The 23,197-nt window shown below is 36.4% G+C and overlaps 1 protein-coding gene across 1 annotated transcript in view; it reads right to left on the bottom strand.

Moving 5' to 3' along the window:
• Window positions 1-23,197, bottom strand: part of LOC148839769 (PC3-like endoprotease variant B) — a 341,720-nt gene that overhangs the window by 313,516 nt on the left and 5,007 nt on the right. Inside the window, exon 2 of the mRNA XM_088938784.1 lies at window positions 15,167-15,345. Within this exon, the coding sequence (XP_088794910.1) occupies window positions 15,167-15,343 (177 nt within the window). The 5' untranslated portion in view covers window positions 15,344-15,345. The remainder of the gene's footprint in view (window positions 1-15,166; window positions 15,346-23,197) is intronic.

Here is a 23,197-nt window from a genome sequence, read left to right as displayed (position 1 = left end):
CATAGACTATTTCTGAATTATGTTAAAAGCATCGCAATACTGCTTCTTCGAACTGAGTTAAGTGAAAAACAGTGTATTGTATGAACTGTTTATACTGTGATGGTGATTTTGAAAAATAATGTGTATTTAATAACACAGTTTTGAGAGTGGGAAACAACTTTTTTTCAGTTGTGTTCAGTTATTTCTGGCCACAAGAAAATTCAAATGCCAAAAAAATGCTATAATTACTGTTTAAATACTGTTTTTCTTGCCTCATTACAGTCACTAGGATTAATTCCATCTGCTGTGATCCACTCCTAAACTCACACAAATGACAAGCCAGTCAAAGTATCTACACTAGACTGTACGTAGGTCAGGAATGGGGAGTCCCACTGCATCTGGTCTCTGTTGCTCAGTGAACTAATTACTTGTCTGTTTTTGGTCTTCTTCTAACGACAGACTAGTCCTTCCTCTCCCTTTGAACCCCTAACCACATCCCAGCACCTCCTAAGACTCAGCTTAACTGGACTGCCCATCCCCCTCCACTACAAAATAATGTTTCTCACTCCAGACCAAGCCTCTACTTTATTGTCCCAGATGGGAAATGTGCTTTGCAGACAGGTACAAGGCATAACACAATAAGTAGTGCATTTAACACAATACTAAACCATTAACAAATAAGAAACATACATGAATAGAATGAGAAAAAATAAGTTGACAGCTTTAAGCTAATACTCAAAATTTTGAAATACAAATTAAGAAACGGGTTCATCGGTGTGTGAGACAAATACATACAATGAAAACATAAATAAAAGCTATGGTATATGTTATAACTAACAATCAGGTTAATAGCCATAGGAAAAAAGGATAACTTGGTTCTGTTGAACTTGAATCTGGATAGTCCATCGAAGCTCAGATCCACTGTGCAAGGGGTGGTCATGACAGTCAATTTTTATACAGTATCCCAGTACCCCCGCACTATTTGTTTGGTATAGCTGTAGCTGTAGTGCACCAGCATTGCGACCTTCATTTTACTTCTGTGCAGACTGCATATTATTTTTTTGGTTGTATCTGTGTGTTAAATTGCATCATCGTTTTCCCTCATGCCTGTTTTACAGTATATTGTTGACATATTTAATCTGTACTATTTCAATATTACTGCACATTATGTAAATAATGTTTTGTATGACTATTTCTCCATATTTAATTTTTTATAGCGCTGTAGGTAAGAGCTGCTATTTCACAAATACTGAAAATAACCATACTGTACATAAGCACCTAGGAAGTTCCATTCAACAAACAAATGCATACATTTTGTTTTATTTGGATAAATCCAAATACCTGTTGAGGGGCAGTCTTTTTTGTAAAATGATGACTTAATCTGTTTCCAAACCTTAATTTTCACTGTACACTGAATACTGTTAATTCTACATAAGATTCTGCTATTCAAGGCACTATGTAAAATGATGATAAAATATTATTATTGTCATTAGCATTATTATTTTCTTATTCTGTATTTTTCTCCTACAGTTTAAAAATAGTAAATAGGTACAGTAAATGACATGATAGAACATGATGAGAATAGAACAGTCAAAACGTATCTAATGTAAAACTATCTTATTTCATAATTAAAAAAAAATGTTGCATTGGTTGAATACTTTATCTTTAACCCATAACATACTAAATTGCAACTGTCAAAATATTATATCTTAGTCTCACTCTAGTCCTGTAGGAAGTTTTTTTTGAGCTGCAATACTTGAACCTCCTGCTGAACTATTGATTTTTTATTGAATTCCTGAGATGTCCCGAGGTGCTCGGCACTCACATCAATATGTTGGCTGTACTCAAGCATCCAGAAAGGTGGCATCTATAACATAGTTCTTAAGGCAAGCAAATGTGACAACAAGGAGGTCAATATCATTTTATAAAACTGAATCTATTCCTCATTTAATTTCCTTTCCGTCTCGCATGCAGCCTCTTCACTTTTGAAGACAATGTGAATTTGTATTTCATAAATATTTGCTACATTTATAATCTAGTAGAAAGATGGCTACAGCTGCAACAATAAATAAAAATTCTGAAACACACATGATCTACAGCCAGGTGCCAAAACAACTACAACAAGCAATAAAAGCAAAAAATTAAAGAAAATAAAAAATGACATACTACTAATGTCACTACTACTACTCAAGTCGTAAGTACACAAGAAATGATACTGTAAGTAGAACTAAAGAATCGTCTGCACAGATCAATCTATAGGTAAAAGTGTAGAATTTAAATCAAAACATGTTAATTAAACATGTACAATGCACTAATAAGGCCTCATTAACAATTCTCATTATCACATTATAAAAAAGATATTGCTGCTCCCGAAGCCATCCAGAGAAGAACCAGATGCGTTTGAGGGCTTAAGGGAGTGACCTACACTGACACGCTGGAGCAACTGAAAAGGGGACCTGATACTAGTTGTGAAGAGACAGCGGGTTGATGGACGATGGCAACTCTGCCTTGAACTACTGTACATTTCCCAATAAGCTGTGGGAAATGTCCTGCTGCCCTCAGTCCTGCTACCCTTTCAGTTGGAAGAGGACAATTAGTCAAATGATGGTTTAAAAACCAGAAAACTGACATTCGGAAGAAAAGAGAAGTAGGAGAGAGGACAGACGACAGAGAACAGAGGAATAATCCTGTGTAGAACTGGGAGTCCATGTGACATGACTTTTGGGGAGTCCTGCATAGAACTGGAAATCTGTGTGATGTGAGTTTTGGGATCAAGTCTCAGAATCAGACTTTCTGAAAAGTCAGTAAGCAGCTTAGCTATCCGGTTGATAGAGGGGGACACTGAAGACGTTTAGTTAGGATTTGAAAGAAGAGCTTAGGCTTTTGTTTTGTTCTGGAATTTTGATTTTTTCCCCAATGTAAATAGAGGAGCACTAATTCAGTACGTTATTTCTGATTTCAGTTTTCCTGAGACTCCGCTATCCAGCCATGTTGTTTAAACCAATACCCTAGCTTTGTTTAAAAACACATCTGGATGAAAAATTAGCTATTTAATACCACCAGGCCAGATGGACTGAACAGTATCCTCCTGGTTGTAAACGTTCTTATGTGACAGAAAAATCATTTAAGAGAGGCACAGCACAATACATAATACATTTAACACAACATGAAAATACTGTGAATAAGAAAAGCACAATACTGTGTATTTCAGATACTTTCAAAATAATTGAAAGATGAAACATCAATTCATTACTGAAATTGTTTATCTCAGTTGGTGAAAGTGTTCATCACCAACTGATTAATTTTAAAAACTCAAAATAAAAATGTATTACCTTAAAACACCATCCAAGCAAACTGACCACTTAATTTGGTAAGAATTTCTCCATAGTCTCCATTTCTCAATTGAACTAGCTAAGATTAATATTTGTAGATCTTCTGGAATTTGATAGTTTCAGAAATCACACTGATGAAAGTACCTTATTTATTTATTATAAAACAACCTTGAATGCGAGATGAAATGGCTCTGGGTGCTTAATTCCCCCCCAAAAAACAATGGAGCTTTAAGTGCTCCATTTAAGTTTCGAATATAGAGCCCATTGTGTGGAATCAGTTGATGGTCACCTGCACTAAGAAATGCTGACTGACCTCTGTTCTGTACCACTCCTACCCCATCACTGGGAATTTCAGCAGTCTGTCTCATACACATGTCTATATATGTGCATAGTAGCAGTGAATAAAAAATAGGAATTAAAAAAATATAGCGTAAATTGGATGCTTTCAAAGACTGAGTTGTTATTTTCTCCAACAATTTAGACTGAATTGTCAAGTGTAGTTTTGCTACATTTTGTACCACTAATAAGAATATTGTCGCTGACATATTTAAATCGTGTTTAACTTTATGAAAGGATATAATGTCAATGACATTTAGCATCAGCCTGAGGCGACAGGTAAAATGGACTAGTCAGCAATTTAACGCATGAAAAACACTGCAAGATTAACAATTTTCTGCCATTAAGGTGAACAGTTAACATTTACTAGGATTCATATTTACTTTTTATATACACACTCTAAAATGGGTAACTTTTAGACATGTCCTAAATCTTCACCACTGCTGTTTCTTTAATGGTTTCAAGCAAATGACTACCCAGAGGATAATTAGGATGCTCTCTGTTGCGCCATGTCAGGTCACAGCTGGATTTAGTCAGCATTAACCTTTGGGGAAAACTGGAATATCAGTATCCTTTAGAATTAAAGACCTGTAAGCAGGCACTTCTGAAGATGTTATGTAAGTAATTGTTTGACCTTGGGATCTAATTGTCTGCAGAATGCACATTCTTTCAAGAACACTGTACTGTCTTTTCTCCCACATTCTTCAGCATTCTTAAGCAGTCAGCTGTCTCCTTGTCCCCGTTTCTTCAAAGACAGTGGAAGAAAATACAATGTCCAGAGAGAAAAGGTTGAGCTGAAGCTCTGACTTCACCCAAACAAATTTCTGTAAGGCTGCAGGCCCTTCTTTTCCAGACTTCTGGTTGCTGCAACTGGCTTATGAATTGCTTCGGTTCTTCTACATAAAAACATGCATAGAATCACAAGATTGATTTATTCAACTCTCTCTCCTAATAACACAACTGTCTTGCAAACCTAACTGTGTAACTAAAGTATTACTGTAGCGCACCATACCTATCATTCTGTCTTTCATGTAATTTATTAATGTGTTTAATACTACAGTATACATGTAACAAGTGGGGAACACTGCAGAGACCAAAAAATATACTGAACAATTAAGCACCTTATGTTCCTAAGGCTGTGGCACCACCAGGGGCAAGATCATGGATGGATAGTAAGTCAGCATGGTGAAGTGTTCTGTGGAGGCTTGGGAGAGTAAGATAAACCCATATCACCTCGTATCGTGGAAAGCTCAGTGATGGTGTTGGCAATTGACGTGGGGTGAAAGGCGAAACAGGACTGTAAAAGAGAACCTAAAGAAGTTGTTCTGAATCTGTCATGGATAGTGGAACACTGAACAAGTCTGCCAAGATCAGACTTGTTCTTGTTGAAAGACAACAACTCTGCAGAAAAAAAAAGCATATTTTGTGACCTAAGGTTTGGACCACTATTTTGATTATTAATTTCTCTTAGGTGGTTAGCCGCTTAGTTAGCATTAAGAAAGTAGCCAATAAACTCTTTTTTTCACTTATTATTGAGATTTTGCATGCTGACTTCTCCTGTTCAGCGAGCACTATGACGCCAGTACTGGCAGGACAGGACATCTGGCGTGTTTATAACCCAGGACCTGCCAATTAGAGGTTCCAGATATACCCTTCTCCCACAGGGGTATCACAATAAATGAGCATCTGAGAGTATCGCTGTACACACAAATCTGGAAGTGTGGGCTTTTTGTCAGATTAAAAAAGACAATATGAAAAAAACATAATACTCACTATTTGTATTCAAGGAATTCCTACTCGACTTTAAAACAGCCCTGCCTTTACTGTACTAAGTCAATCTTACACCCTCCTTTCAGATATCCTGTCCACAGCAGGAAATTAGCATGAGATACACAAATCTTTGCACGATAGGGCCCAGCCTTCACTTCGAACAAGGGCCTTCACTCATTGACTCACTAATTATTTTAATGTGATCCCAAGTAGATAAACAAAGATTAATTGACACCAAAATATATAAACAAACGTGCATTTTTTTCCCTATGTGTTTGTGTTGTAGAAGTGCTACTGGCAAAGCTTTAACACTTCAGACTTGGGATTATTGACATAACATACTGTCTGTTTTACAACGGCAGCATGGGCTGTTACCTTTTCTCATCAACCTTTTTTTCCCCGATTCATAAATATGGTTTACGCTCGCATGGGTGTCTCATGACTTTGATGGAAAGCAGTACTGTCAAAACACTCCTTTTCCCTCATTTCTATAAATAGAAAGGATTCATTTAAAAATCTGATTATGGTAAAAAATACAGACTCAACTGCCATAGTCATAGTATAGACTCATGGATAGGAGGAGTTTTATTTTGTTTTATTTCACTTTAGTATGCTTGACATAATGCTATCTGACATTACCATTTTTTATTGGTGTAATGCGTATAAGTGTTATTTATGTCAGCAAAGTACTGCAGCGAAACTGAGTGCAATTTTCATTTGTAGGTATAAGGCAAATTGACTGAGATAGTCAAAGTTGCTGTTAAGTGAAAGGGGATTTATCAAGTCATTGAACTCAAATTTTGTCAGCACCTACTATTAAACCACAGAATGAGCGTTTATTTATTTGCGATCACAACAAGACAAAGTCTTGTGCTCAAACAAACAAAACAACTTTATATATTTATCGCCAGCTGGCCAGAAAAAAAATACACAGCAAAGCCTCATGGAACAGAGCAGCTCCAGTGCCTTTTTTTTAACATTTCCGGATACTTGCTTTGCTACTGGATCATTGCAGAGATCTAAGGGATTTTGTTCTGAGATAATAAGCCTGTGATCAATATTTAAAGAAGACTTTACATAACTGCCATTTTCAGTGATGGCATTTACCACCTCAGTCCATACAACTACCATGAATTCATCCGTTTTCTATATTATTATTAGGTTTAGTAATACAGTATTGTCTGTAGTTGTAACATGAGAATACTGGCCTTTTCACTTTTCATAGGACCAAATACTGCATACACAGAGCCTTCGGTATAATAGATAACCCCTCCCAGCCCTCCCATAAAGTCTAGAAAAAGGTATCGTAGTATACGGGCTAGCTCCACCAAACTGTGTTACAGCTTTTTCCTGCAGGCTGCCAGGCTCCTCAACACCCTGGAATCTACTTGCACCCACTCCAATTCCAGAAACATAGTTTAAATTCCCCAAGTGTGTTGTGTATGTTGTATTATATATTTGCCTTAGCAATTGGCAATATTTGCACTTTGCACTATGTATATCCTATCTACAATGTCTATGTCAGAGTCCTGTCTGTATTTGCACCTTGGACCAGGAGGAATGGTATTTCGTTCCACTGTATACTTGTACCTGTATATGGCTGTAATGACAAATAAAACGTGAACTTGAGCTTGAAACTTGTTTCAGTTGCAGAGGTGTGTGGGTGACCCACTGCCTCCTGTCACTCCCAGGTTAATTATGGAACCTTGATATCAATATCTGTTACACTGACAATTTTAAAGTCATGTGAAGACGGCAAGTTGTGGAAAAATGTGTTTATTTTCTTTTACTGAGGGATGAGATAACTCATCTACCTTTTCCACAACCTTCTTTTTATAATTTCTTCTTGAGTAGAGAATTTCACCTTTCCTTGACTATTTTTTTATATCAATTTGATTTCCACAAACCACAGCACACTCTACTATCATTACTGTCATCAGACACAGACACTACCATTTGCATACCAACTCCTATTGGTTGCTTGACACTTGCAGATAATTTTCTGTCATTTGTAATGTGCCAGTATGACATGACCATCACATGGCTTATCCTGACTGGTTTTATAAATGAGGTGAAAAAGGTGAGGAGCTTTTAACTGAATATTTTGGACATTCCAAATGTTTTTTTCAGGACTAACCCCCTTACCCAGTGCTATACACTGACAACATGTCTTAAGTCAAATGCAACTTCCACTGCTATTCTGTTGTCTTACACTTAACTCAATACAGGTTGGTTTCTAACATGCTCCCTCACTAAAGCTCTTTTAAATTTGTGTTCTACCTGATTAAACCTTAAATATCATCACTCTTTTTTTTTAAAAAAAGAAAAAGTCTATAATCTACTCACTGTAGTATTCCCAACATTTATAGATGGGCTGTTCTAGTAAATTCTAAGAGAAACCCAAAACATTAAATTGCAAGAACAGCATTTAAATAGTTAAGTAGAAGCTGTTAAAATGTTACAACACCATTACCACCATTATTAATGTTGTTAATAATTAGGTAAATATGTGTGTTACTGAAGCTGAACACTGATAATCACTCTGAGTTGCATTACTAATGAACGCTAATCATTCTATATGACTAACCAAGACAATGATTACTTTAAAAACAGATCCACCTACTTTATCATGTCATTAGCTGTGCCTTAATTTTCATTTAATTCTCATGCCAAGGTTCAAGTTTAAATTACCCATGTGGCTATAGATAATACTATAATATAGATATTGTAATACTACAATGACAGCAACTTAAACTGCTACCACGACCACATATTGCCACAACTACTACTGATAAAAAAATTTCAAATCTCAATAAATACATAAGTCATAAAAATATTTACTCAAAACTAATATAAAAATGGGTAAGGAAAAGCTTTTCTTTGATTGGGTCACCTCAGACTCTTCTCTGTTCAAGACTAAATGGTCAGTTTCTCCAGCCTGTCGGTGAAGAATCCTCCTGAGTAGCATCTTTCCTGTAGCATGGTGATCACAATTGTACACAATATTCTAAGTGAGGTCTTACTAATGCATTGTACAAATATAATATACAGTAGTATCCCTTGATTTAAATTAAATACATTTCACTATATATCCTAACAATTTTTTGTCTTTTATATTGTATCCCCAGTAGTCTAGAAGATGTGCAATAAATTATGTATCATGATTATCGCCTAAGTCTGTACCGTGAGTAGCCTCTCTATATAATATATAGATCAAAGCAAGTTCAACTATACTGAACCACTTTAGTCATAGAATCCAAGGTTCAAGGTTAAGAGTTAAGCTAATGTTTTTCTGTGTTTTGGCAGTGGCATCTGTTCATCCTTTGCAAAGAAGTTCCTGACAAGAAAGTCTGAGAAGACACGTGAAGTGGGTAATGTTGTATTCATACTAGATACCCTGAAATCAAGGATCGAACCCAGCTCAGGGAGGGCCGTTTCTCATCTCCCTGAGCTCTCAGTTGCCTAGCTGGTCTACTTTATAGATCTGGACAATTCTGCTGCTTCTAAAAAGGCTCCACGGTGTTTGATAGGCAGCTTTCATGAAGCGTTTTTCAGGACCCTATGCAGACAGCAGAATCCAGAGGGGTATGAGACAAACACGGGGAAAAAGATTGGAAGAACAGGGAGGCGTGTCCGAGATGCGCTGGTGCTCGGGGGGGGGGGGGCATGGCCAAGGCAAACTAGTCTGAAGGGTGTCCGTAAGAAAATTAAGGGAATGCAAATGTCCAGAGCTGGGTGGTCCATCCATGACGGAGACAAGACGTAGTTAAAAGCCGGAGTGGGATCTGGCAAAGGGTCGGGGGAATAAAAAAGGGTAACGGGGCCAGGCGCTCCCAGCCCCGGACCCAGATGGTCAGGACGCCGTTGCGAAGCCTACGCCGTCGAGCCCCGCCTGGATTCGCTGGTAGGCGGGCTTCCAGGCGTCCGTCTCCCAAAGCTGAGCCTGGAATGGTGGGAGCGTCTGGCTTTTAAAGGGGAAGGGCTGAACAGGATCAGGAGCAGGAAAACCAATACAAATGAGAAAGGGCTGGAGCGCCCTTAAGAGGAGGGACTTACGATCGTGACAGCAGCACTGTACAATTGACCATGCCTTAAATGAACTCCACACATAGAGTAAACAAATGCAAAAATAGATTAAGAAAAGTCATGTACTGTATATGTCTTGTTAACAAAATAATAAGTTTAATTGTTTAGCTGATTACTTAAGGCGTAAGGAGCAAGACCAGAAGGAGTAAGACCCTCCAGGAATTTAAATCAGGTTAGCACAGACAAGCTGACATGTGTCCCTCCAATGCTAGGAATGTTCCTCTGTTCAATCCGTGAAGCAGGATCTGCTATGGTCATCCCAAGCTATGTCAGGTGCCCGGGTACCATTAACTATTACAAAAATAGAAAAGCTTTTCCTGATGGAAGTTCTGGGGGTAAGTTAAATATCAATGTAAATGTTAAATGCAATTAAATAATAATAATAATAATAATAATAATAATAATATACTTACAATGTACATCCTCTCAAAGTGCTGTACAATAAATTAATCTTCAAAATAGAAAATGAAACACTATCATTTACTACTAAAAATTAAACAAAAGTATAAAAATGGATATCAATTCATTCAATCCAGTAATTCAAACCAGTAAACCTCTGAAAGTTTTACTTTTGCACTTGCAAACTATCAAGCATGTCCTGTTATGCCTGAAATGTCTACTTAAGAGTGAAACCTGGTATTGCATTCCTAAAATCTATATCTAAATACTATATTCTAAATGTAACTGTGGTATAATTTCATTGTATTAATCTTAGTGTAGAAATTTCCCAATAGTATTAATATCTTGTTACTTGCTGCCTTACAAGGCCATCAAGATTTAATGAAACAACATTTATATTTTTTTGTTTTACTCCATAGGTAAAAAAACATTAACAATATTAAATATACCATTCCACAAAAATCTGAAAGCAATATTACAATAATTCAGAAACTACCCCCTTTACATTACATTAAATATTACAGATCATGTTTTTACACAGTCACCAAAATGCCCACAAAACTCTGTTTTAGGAAAAAACATAATTTTCTTATATTCAATTGCATGTAGGATTACGTAAAGATCAATACACTTTTATACTGACTTCTTATTTTCTGAATTTTTAAAAAATATTTTTATTTATGAAATATTTTTGGTATACACTATCTGGTAATGTGTGTGTATCAATATAACAATATTTTGTTTCCAATTATAATTTTTAAATGATTTCTATACCAAATAAGCACCTTCCATGTCCGTGTAAAATAATTCAGAAATAAAGTATCTTTCATGCATGTTGTTGTGTTTGAGCATGATCGAAATACATTACTTTTCAAAAATGACTGAACAAGGCAGCTAAACATCATATGGGGGACAAACTGGAATGCAATTAATCTGACTGATTTAAAAGCAGGAATTACAGTTGTCCCATTGTCCTTAAAAAAACTGAAGAAATAGCTGAAAAATGGTAGCAGTTTATTAGCAAGTAAAATGCATCACATCAAAGCAGCAGTAACATACAGTAGTAGTTTATCAGTGTATGGACAGTAGGCTTTCTGCCTCAATATATACTTTAAATTTTTATATAGCCAGGAAGGTCTTATAATAATGTACAACATATGTAACCAAGGGTTAGAGCACAGCAGGAGCTACTTTCACAGATAATTTGAAAAGTCATGTCAAGTTCGAAAACAGCAGTAACTCTGTTTGGATTTCAGGGAAAAGATGCACTTGGGTCGAATTGTAATAGTCAGGCCCCAGATTTCTGCTTCATCTCCATACACCTCGGCTTGCTTTCCTATTACTTTACAAAATGAAAATAGAATACTGGATATGAATCAGGAGCAATACTAAAATCCACTAAAGGTGCAAGTCATTTTCACGTTGATTTTAAAATATTCAGTTGCGCGTTTCCATGCAGATGCATTTTACTTCCTGCCATAACTACTGTATGAGGTGCAACAACAGCTCCCCTTGGAAATGAGTTAATTAACATTTGATCATGAAAAGCTCATTTAATGAGACTTTTATTGAAATGTTGTACTTAAAATTGAGAGAGAAAGAGAGAAACCTGTCTTTATATACTGGGGAAAGAGTGAGAAGTGACAACCAAGATCCTAGTATGAAACACAAAAGTTCACTTAGGTGTGTGAGGAACAGTTTCCTAGGCCCTTTCATTCATGGTGTATTAAAATAATTCAGAATGTACGTACATTTATTATAATAATTAATATTAGCCAGTAGTTTAATTTCTATTTTTTTTATTTGAAATAACAAATACTGTATTTTTCAGAACCTCCACTTTGGATCAGAAATTGAGTAACAAATCATCACTACCTGCTGTCAGGCTGAGATTATGCCCAATATACTCAGGAAACAATCGTTGATTGTAAGAGCCATTTGTCATGGTCTTAGAACCACAGAATCTCAAAAAGAGTTATCATTGATTAGAAGACTGATGTAGCTCTCATTGACAAAACCCCAAGCTGGCAGGTGCTTCCAGGTCACAGGAAACAAAGTTTTGTGCACATTAGAAGGCTACCCAGGGTTGTTCATGCATGCTGGACTCTTGCAGAACTCCGCTAACTGTGCATCTCAGACACAGCAGTCTAATGGCATAGTCCAGATTGAGCTAACAACGTCTGGACTACAGGACTCAGCCTGTGCTCCGAAAAACCTCCTTTGCTGGCAGAGCCACTTGAGAGCCTCGACAAAAGGAATTATATGTGCTAAAGCTGACCTACGTATCCAGAACACTGTAATTTTTTATATTACCCAAACCATTAAATGTAAGGCAGTTTTGATATAAAGTAAGCATAGAAAAGGTTTCAGTGTTTTAGGAATTCTGATTTTACACCGCAAGGGAAACCATTAAAAATTAAAATTAAAATTAAAGTAAATTAAAAATAATCCAGATCATCAAAACTGTACCTCTTTCATTTCTGCAAAATCAATGCATGCGTATTGGGCTGAAAATCTATGTTTTATTTCTTTGTGAATTGGTACGAGGTGCATTTGCCATTTCACAGGAAGATTTTGCAAACCAGTGGTTTTAAGAGCTCTTGAGTGGAAGTCAATGGAAAGCTCAGTTTAGTGATGATGTAATACAGTAAGTACAGCACCACAGGGATCTTTATTAGGACCATTGCTCTTCCTAATTTCACTTGATGACCTAGATTCTGATATAGTTTTTAAGATTATCAGGCTTACTGGTGTGATACTGGAGTAGGTGGATTAGCTAATGATGTGCAGTAGCTGTAAAGGAAATTCAAAAAGATTAAGATAAAATCAAGACCGTACAAAAACCTTGTAAATTACATGTAATATATAAATGTAGAGGGTTTTAAATTGTCAAAAACATAAACTACAGATATAACATGATGTTGATGTCAATGCTCTAAACTTGCTTAATTCGTCCTGCCAAACATAGAAATACATTCTGGAGTTCAAAGAGCCTGATTCAAATATTTTAAACACTGACAACCCAATGGGTTTCTTCTGAATAAAATCAGATACTAATAGAAACTAAGAAGTACATTTAAAAGTTAGAATAAGTGGTACTGTACTTGTTTTTATAAAGGGTTGTGGGAGTCTGGAACAAGCTACCCACACTGTCAAAGCCGACACCCTGGTTTCTTTCAAGAAACAACTTAATGAGATACTTGAATCAATTAGTCATTAGCAACTAAATACTGTAAGCTAGATAAACTGAAGAGGATACTCTTGCTTGTAACCTGTATATTCTTATATTTTTATATGTTTGCTTTTTTTTAAAAAAAAGAACTTTATTTATAGAATTAAAAGTATGGTTTAAGCAACAGTTGTTCTAAAACATGACAGATGAGTGCTACATTTTTAGTGTGACTAAAACCCCCCAAAAAAACAGACTCTTATTCTTCAAAGCTACATTCATAACTATGTAATGCTATGAACAGTGATTAAGGCATATTTCCGGCAATATTTCCCTTTACATCATGTTACAAGAACACCAAGCATTCCATGTGATATTGGAATAACTGTTAATCAGTGTAGCTTTTCCCACTCACTGCACAATTTAAATGCAGTTGTGAAAATTGATGATGATCATTTGTGAAAATTTGCTGTTGTACTGCGGGGGAACTGAATGGGCTGCCTTTTCACTTCTCTCCTCTTTCATAGTGTTCTTCAATGTTTAAATCAACCTGCTTAAACAGAACAGCACACCATCACAAACTCACTTGCATAAAAACCTGTAGTACTCTACAAAGCACTGTGTGTTACTGTTCAAGCTTATTTGACAGTCATCCTCAAAAGCCACAAAATGACTGAAGGGATGCTTTACAACAGGCCTAAAGTGCATGAATATCAGATGACGTACTGTATATTACACAAGAAAACAGCAGCTCAAGTTTCAGAATGACTATATATTTCTCAGCCTTCAGTTTTGCAATATATAAAATCACTCATAACCTTTTGCTGTTTCTGTATTACTAGCTTATGACGTGTTTCAAGCTGTCTATTTTCCTCTATAAACAGTAAATAATATAACATATCAAGATGGGTGAGCAGATGTTAGTTGACAAGCTGAGCTGCCCAGAATCATAAATGATCCTTTGCTGCAAAGTATTGTCTTGAAAAAAACTTTATATGATCTAGAAATGTATTCCTTACCGCTTTCTGTTATGATAGTGTTCATTGATCATAAACTATTTTAAGAGAATGTTTTAATAGCGATTCTTAAAAAAAGCTTTTTTTTTTTCTCTGAGGTCTTCCTAGGGAAATTGTTTAAGGGGGCTGGGGTGGTGTCAGAGGGGTCTGAACTGAGAGTTTATGCCTACAAAATTGTTCAAATATACTGTATAGAGACAAACAGGTATATTTTACAATAGGTAAACAGGTAGTTAATAAAGTCAGATGAAGATTTTTTTGTAACTGATTAAATCTGAACACAAACTAAACTACTTGACAGACAAAAAATAGTTTGAGAGAACATGAAACATGCACACACAATGAAAACAAACACTATCACTATCAAAGGTAAAATTAAAAAATATTAGCAAATATATGGTACTCTGAAGACCAGCAAGGCCAACATCAACTTTTGAGTCCTGAACTCAAAGAAAAATCATGATAACAAGTGCAAATATTTTCAGTCTCACCAAACCAAGTCTTATTTAAAATTTAAACAACTTAAAACATGCACTTAATTAAAAGGCTTCTGTTAAAAAGACATTAAAGATGAGAGACAAAAACCTTACATTTTCACCATTAATATGCAGAGCAAGTTGCAAGACACAAAAAATGACATTTAGATACCTTTTTTGAGCACCGCACGTATTTAGAATTACACACATTTCACACTGAATATTGTATAACACATAGATTGAATGTGATACAGCAAATCATAAGGAAAAAAAAATCTGCAAAAGTTAATTGATATAGAACAGGTTTCACCTCTACATTCAATAAAAAATTAATTAAATCAAAATTCTCTGCTGAAGAATTTCATGTAATATAATTCCTGTAAAGAAGGTAAAACCGTTTTTTGGATTTCCTTTCTGATCAGATATGAAATATTCAGAAAAGCCGCTGCTGTAATTTGATAAAAGCCTGATATCCCCAAATGGAAATGAAAGTCAGCACTTTCATATTTCTGTCTATAAAAGATCCTCAGTAAACTGATTTAAAAAATGAAAATCGTAGGCATATAGGTGGAAGTAATAAAGCAAGTTTAAATATGCGCTGACCTTTGAAATGAACTGCAATCCATGCTGCTTGGCCAAGGCTCTGGCTGCTGGGCTGCCTCCTTCCATTTCTACAGCGTAGAAGATGTGGGACTTGATGCTGTTCTGCCCTCTGGTGGCGACAGTCTGCCACTGCTGCGTGTGGTACATCAGGAGCAGCAGAGCCACCCACCCCTCCATTGCTGCAGCAGAGAGAAGCACAGGGGCAGAGAAGAGTGAGTCCTTCTACAGCTGCACACAACTACATCCTCTCTTAATGGCTCTATTTACACACCCAGTGTGACTTACTACATTTATTCTGCTTTACAACATGTGTATACAGTATAATACAACAAAAAGTATTTTGCTGAAGCTTTGACGAAGCTTTAAACACAATGTATTCACTTTCAGCTTGGGATAATAAAATAGTTTATACATCTGAGTGATGACACGGGTTGAAGTTTGCATTAGGGTGAACTGTATTACTGTTGGCAGCTCCTCTTGAACAACTTTCAACAAATCTTGTTGCACTAAATATCTAACTTATATGAATAAAAATTACACATATCCATGGAGACATACTGTAGATATTCTAGTGTTAGCCTCCATTTACATCCCATATTCAGGAAAATTAATTTCCAGATGATTTTACTTTCTCTGTAAAAAATGATATAAAGAAACACAATACCCTTTAATACACATTTTAATTTAAAAATATTAACACAAAACTAATCACTTTGCAAATATAAGGAGAAACAGTTCATTAATAATGTCCTCTCTAGCTATGGCACTAGATTTTGACCCTTCAAAATGACCTTACTAGGTTCCTCTGTGACCGCAAGCAATGGTATTAGTGATCTAGTACTGTATAGTGCAAACATAAGAATCCTGTTTCTTATATTAAAAAATTCCAATATTCACTATGTTTCATTGAAGCAATGAAAATTAATTTTCAATATCAAGTTTTCACAATGTAACTTGGGGAGCTGCGCCAAGGTGCAGGATGAACAGGAACAAGGAGTTTTATTCCACTCTGTTCTTTCTGAACATGTCTTTAATTTACTACTCAAGACTGAACCTTTCTGTGTATTACAAATCCACAGATTCACACAATTATCTCCTTTACATTTCCTTCCTTCCCAAAACTGTTAAAGTGCTCTTCCTTTTTCACAGTTCTCAGTCATGCAGCAATGAGACCACCTTCGAAAGCAAAGCCTTTCCTTTACAAAGATATATCTTCACCCAGAATCTTATTCCTTTGGTCCTACCCTTCCCTTCTCACACCCCATCTATTATCAAGGCCGACAAATAAACCATCTTTATTTTAGAAGCTTACAGTAAAAGCTGTTTTCCACGCCCATGATCTCCTTTTACCTCTAAACACCTAGTCTATGCAACCTGCTGAATCCTCTTCCCAAAACAATCTGCAGCCTCCATCCTGACCAGGCACTTTCTGCTGCAACAGAAGGAGCTTTATGGCCTGCAGATACTGTACATATCCAGCAGCATGTGTATACCTGGTCACTCTGGCTCCCACTGGAGCTTCATCCAGAGGAAAGTACATTTCTCTAGTAGCCACATCTCTTGCTCTGTCATTTACATGGAAGAAATGGGAAAAAGACTGGACAGCTGTTTCAGGGAGCATGTCAAAAACAAAGATCCCTCCAGGCTGGCAATCCACCATTTTACCTCCACCAATCAGTCATGATTACATGGACTTTAGCTGCGGGTATTTCAAGGCTAAAGTAAAATGGACCTGGGACAATAATGAGAAATGCACTGAATGTGTATTTCCATCCTGCATCAGGTTCTTTATTAAATAGTGTAAGCATATAAGAGGCAGAGGAGTGATTCTCGTACCAGAAACATTCAAGATTTAAAAATCTCCAGGACCCCATGGCACCCTCCCAGTTGTACTCAAGGAAACATAAGATGCTATTCAGAAGCCATTGAGGCAACTCTTTCAACCGTCACACTAAAAAGAGGTACCTGTAGCACACATGGAGCAAAGAATTGCTTATGGTGTACCCTTCTACAAGAAGGGTGACAAAACCAAACATTATAGGCCGATATTTATTACATGTAAGATGAGGCAAACAAAAATTAGAACTAGACTAGAAATCAGCTACATGGAGATAAGATCCTAGGAAACAGTCAACATGGATTTAGCAAAGGTACTGTAGGTCTGGCCTTACAACTTATGTATTTTTTTAACAAGCTACAACGATAAGGGACACAAAGTATATGATATGGTGTATTAAGATTTCCAGAAGGTTTATTTATAGTTCCTCATAATAATTTCTCAGGTTACAGGTAGTAGGCATTCAGTGAAATGTGTGTGTGCATGAGCAATTAAGAACTGGTTTCTAAACAGAAAACAGAGTACATACTGTATAAGAGGTGAATACTCAAACTGGGGTCATGTAATTAGTGATGTACTGTTATTAGTTGAGTATCACAGGGTCTATACTAGATACACTGCAGTTCTTTATTTATATAAATGGTCTAGATTCTATTATAATTACCTGTAATAAATAAGTCAGGTTTGTTGATGATATATTAGGATTCATGACTGAGAAAACACCTGGCAGGGGATGTGTAATGTAAAAGGCAGATGAAATTTAAAGTGCAGTGTTTTGCATGTAGGGAACAAAACATAAACAATCAATACACAATGAGAAGAACTGAGATAGAAAGGTTACTGATAAAGGACTTTGGTGATATGTTGAAACATACATCTTGTATACGATGTAAGAAAGCAATTAAAAAGGCAAACAATATTACAGTATATTAAGATATATAGTTATTTATAAAGCATAGAAGTTAAATCAAAGGACATTATCTTACAATTGTAGAATGTATAAATAAGGCCACTTTTAGATTATTATGCAAAATTCCCGTCACCATGTAATAAAAACCATTTAGCTGCTCTAGAATCAGTCCAACCAGTTATTCACCAGGGATTGAGAGCATGTCCCACACTGACAGGCTGAAGTAAATTAACCTCTTCAGTCTTGAACAGAGAACATTATGAGGGCACCTAATACAAGTATTCAGAACCCTTAAAATTATTGACAAAGTTGACAAAGCAGACTTTTTCGAAATGAACAATAAAACCTTAACCAGAGGACAAATGTGGAGATTATATAGAAGCGTATTTACAGCAAAACCAAAACGAGTAGTTATTTCTCTACCCAAAGGCTTGTGGGAGTATGTTACAACCTGCTGTAACTGGCTTGTTTTGAGAAATAGCCGGATGAGATCCTGAGATGAATTAGCTACTCACTGATAAATGGGCTGGATGGGGGAAATGGCCTCCACTTGTTTGTCATTTTTTTTTAATATTCTTACTAAAATACACTTCATGAAATCAAGACAAGACTTGATGACATAATTGTGAAATTAATATCTGAAATTGAAATAAAAACTCTAATTTCTCACATAAAGTAAACAAATTGACTTGTGACATAAGGATAAATGCACATTATATGGTGACAACCAGTTTGAAGTTCTGTGGATAGACATAATTGTGTATAATAGGAAAAGCACTGACTTATGATAGTGTTACTACTGACACCACTGTTGTGGTGTACTAAAACATTTTCTTCTCTATAGATTGAGCAAAGCCATATGTTTTACACCGATGAAGTTTCAGCTTTGATATCTGCTGTTTATTTTGTCATACATGCTCTTAAATGCTGTAAGAGGGGGAGGAGAGGTGATGTATACACGATTTCTCATTCTAACACATTTTCACAGTAATGAACAAAATGCAAAATGTATTTTTTGCTGTAATGAGATTCTACTGTACAACACAGTTGATGTGTTTCAGCGGAACACCAAACAGTTGTTGGTGTCTTGTTTCAAAACTGCATATGGTATGGGGTGGCATTTTGACTATTCAATAACATATATACTGAGAGGCATTAAAAACATAAAACAACTATAAGATCCAAAAGCAACTGTTGCTTTTTTGATGCCTCTCTGTAAATGTACAATATATGAATTTACTTAAACCATGCAAGACAAATGTACAGTATTTACTATAAACATTATATAATAGAAAATATGTTTTAAATCAAGATTTGACAACATATATTTAAAGTATATTCTACAGACTAATTGCATAGCTGAACACAGCTCTTAGCTCATCACCCATCACACACACTTAGTTGTCTTGTTGAGTCCATTTGTTAATACACATCTGACAATGGTTAGCAGACGACAGTGAACTAAGATTAAACCTTGAAAGTGGTCTTTTTAGACCTACCAACTATATTAATAGAAATCAATAATATTATTATTTCATTGTTATTGTGTGATTTTTAAAGTTGGTGTCAGATTAAGAATGTACATCTAGTTGGGTTATGTATAATGTTTATTTTGTCATACATGCTCTTATGCTCTAATATTGACAAAGTACTGTAAGTTTCCTACAAATTTTGGTCTATAATTTTATATTTTTTAACATTAAAATGATAGTACGAGTAACTTCTGTTTAAAATCTGTATTAAGGCTAAATATTATTTTAAATGACAATTACTGTCTACACTGGGCATCAAAACAAGAACCATTTATAAATACAACCAGTTTGCAAACTATTATCACAAAAACGACAAATATCTTTTTTGCATCAGGTTAACTGGCATTCTATTAAAAAGACAGGTAAATTTATTATGCTAATTAACATTCATCATCAACACCAGTTATACCATGAAAGTCACAGGCTAGTAGCCTAATGCACACGTGTGGCCACTGTTGGAAGCAATACAAGCTGTATATTCATGATGCATTCTTTGCACCAGGTTGCAAATTACGTCTTGTGAGACTGTACTTGATCCCTCTTGGAGATTCTGGTTAGACTAGTTCCTGTTCACTGGTATTTGAACCCTAGAAGCCATACAGTATGTTATCCCAGTTTATCCCAACGTGTACAGTTGTGCTCATATCTGGTGAGTCCACTGCATAATTGTCACGTTATCATCTCCCAATAAGGCTGTTGTTATATGAGCAGCTAAGTAAGGTGTTTTCCAGCCAGAATGTTGGCACATCAGGATGAGCCCACAGGAAGGGCAAGTGACATCCCAGGATTTGTTCAATGCAGCACCTGGCAGTGAGGTGGCCACTAATCCCTCCAAGTGGAGTTCTATTGCAACAAGACAGCCCTACTGAGGCCATCACACTTTGCCCCATGCATTGAGGTGTTTGTTGTACATGATAATTGCAGTACTTTGCTGCTCATCTGTGATGATGTCCATCAGGGCGTACAGACCAGATTCATTCCTAAAGAGGACTTTGCTCTGGTGATTTTTTCATTACTTAAAAGTACATCATGGTGTACATCAATGTGATCAATTAATCACAATGATGCCAAATATATTTAATCCATATACAAAATCTGTATATTTTATTTCTCTAAAAAAGAGTGACAAATTAATATTGATGCTCAATATATATTAGATGTTTTAATTTCATCATCCAAAAATGTTCTGAGACACTATTTCATCCTTTAGTGTTCGTCTTGGGATGCAATACTGATAAAAATAATCTATAATCTATCACAATATTCCTATTTGTTTCTTAACCTTTCTTTCTAATCCATTTTAACATATGTTTGCAATTCATTGTATTCCATTTCTGTAACTGGAGGCAGTTATGTTTGATGCCTTAATTCATAGCTAAAGAACACGTGGCTCAGTCCACTACTGGTGGATCTTCCTAATTCCTTCATTCTTATTTTAATTAAATAAGATTGGTCTGTCCAATGGGAATACTCAGAAGAGCAGGGCATCCAGATTATTAATGTCACATTGAAGTATGAGGATATGTGTTGTCCTGCTGGCATGTTGTCAGGATGAACTCACAGGAAACAGGGGATCCAAGCACTTGTTCAATGGAACACTGTACATATTCCACTAGTTTTCTTTTCAGGCTTTTACACCTGGACCTACCTATTGATTAATCTGTTGTAGAGTACCAGGGTGGTTTACTCAAAATATCTACAAAGAAGACTTGGCACTACTACTGGCAAATCCACTTGAGGTATAGCGCAACATACTGAGGGCAGGAAGTTACTGTGCTTTTGATAACAGGTGGTTACAAAACTGGTTTATTTCCACATATTTCTTTCTTGTAAACAGGTTTGAAATTCAACAAGTTTTTTCACCTCATCACCTGTGTGCGGTCAACATCCTTCACTAATGGGATCAAAGTAAAAACATTTACTTGAAATTCAAAGTCCATGTACTTTTTTCCATTTTTATTTAGGGTGATTCATTTCTTCTGTTGATCAGTTTAAATTGATATTGGTTGCAGTAAATGAGGACAGCTGAGTTTCAGTTGGGATTAATTGATTTGCACTTCTTAGCTCGATTGCCTTACTCGGAATGTTTGGAATAAAGGATATGGTGTTGCTGTCTTTATGTTAGATGTGAAAGTCACTGGTAAAACATTAAATATATAACAGGAATGGGCCATGGCACAAAGGAACGAACATAAAGAAACAAGGTCAGGAACTTTGGTGAGGGAGGTGGAGTTCTGTGGATAAGAAATTAAACCAAACCAAAACTAACCTAGCTAAAAAGTCCCCCCCCCCCCTTAATTAAACTGATGGAGCAATTTCTCACTTCTACCCTTCTACCCTTCTTGGTAAAGCCAATGGGAAATTTGTCCAGGATGCCGGGGTTACACCCCTACTCTTTTCGAGAAATGCCCTGGAATTTTTCATGTCCACAGAGAGTCAGGATCTCGGTTTTACGTCTCATCTGAAGGACGGTGCCTTTTCAAAGTTTAGTGTCCCCGTCACTGTACTGGGGCATTAGGACCCACACAGACCACAGGGTGAGCGCCCCTTGCTGGCCCCACTAACACCTCTTCCAGCAGCAACCTTAGTTTTTCGCAGGAGGTCTCCCATCCAGGTACTGACCAGGCTCACACCTGCTGAGCTTCAGTGGGTTGATTTAGATGCACTTCTTCTTAGCTTCCATTTGCAATTTGTGTTTCAGAATCACTGTTGATTCTGAAAAGGCCTACTGGGTTGACTTTGATTAAGCTGTCTCCCTCTAGTCTTCTGTGTTGTATAAAGACTTAAAAGACTTTAATAAAATAAGTTATTTTAGCCTGCCAGAGTAGAACAGGAATATAGATTTCCTTAGCAGATGCCCTTATTCAGAGCAAATTCCAATCCAAGAAATCTACATTAAGTGCAAGTGCCACAGACTGGAAAAAAGTGAAAAGAGTTGGGGATAGGGCATGAGCTTGGGGGCTATATTGAGTTTACGTATGCAGTACTGTTGTTTGGGTTGGTGTGTGGTCTTGCTGCTTTGTTCTTTGTTTCCCCTCAAAGGACTTCCTAGAGCAAACAGTGGGGCAGGTATCAATCAACCAAGACTACTGACAAACTTTTTTGGGTAGACACCCATCAATTACCACACAGCTCAGAGGAGACGTGGGATTGCAGGACAGGTTTAACTAGGCTTGAGACTGGGAGGGGGCTCTATAACAGGGGGAACAAATGGACAATGCATCATTATACCTGGCACACCACTGGACACAGCAGAGGACTTGGACATCAGAGGGGGACTCTATTGAGAGCAACAGAAAATGTAAATTTCAATAAAAATAAATTAAGAAAATTATAACATGGCTGCAAACAAACTGGAAGTGCAACATGATATAACAAACGTGCTGCACAAACAAAACAAAACAGTGAGAACTAAAGCAGTGCACAGATTGCTGGATAAAATGAATCCACCTTGCAGGTGTGCATTCCACGCTTCCATCAAATAAGTGCATTAAGTTGCATTACTAGTTTGCATTATACAGTGCAAAACAGAGTTACTGAAGATCGTAGTTGAGAGCTGTGTCTAGAGCAAGTGTTGAAAGATGGTTTAGGGGCTGAAGATTTCTGATTGTAGTTTGTTCCACCATTCAGAAGCAAGAGAGGAGAATATATGGGGAATGGAAGAGAGGAACACTGATTCTTCTTTGGATCATTCAATCTTTCTGCCATCAAAGATTTGTAGTTAAGCACTGTATAACTAAGAATAAATAACA

This window comes from Atractosteus spatula, chromosome 2, assembly GCF_055471065.1.
Source record: "Atractosteus spatula isolate fAtrSpa1 chromosome 2, fAtrSpa1.hap1, whole genome shotgun sequence".
Lineage (NCBI taxonomy): Eukaryota > Metazoa > Chordata > Actinopteri > Semionotiformes > Lepisosteidae > Atractosteus > Atractosteus spatula.
The sequence above is the reverse complement of the archived record's forward strand: the minus strand, read 5'-3'. Positions and strand labels throughout refer to the sequence as shown.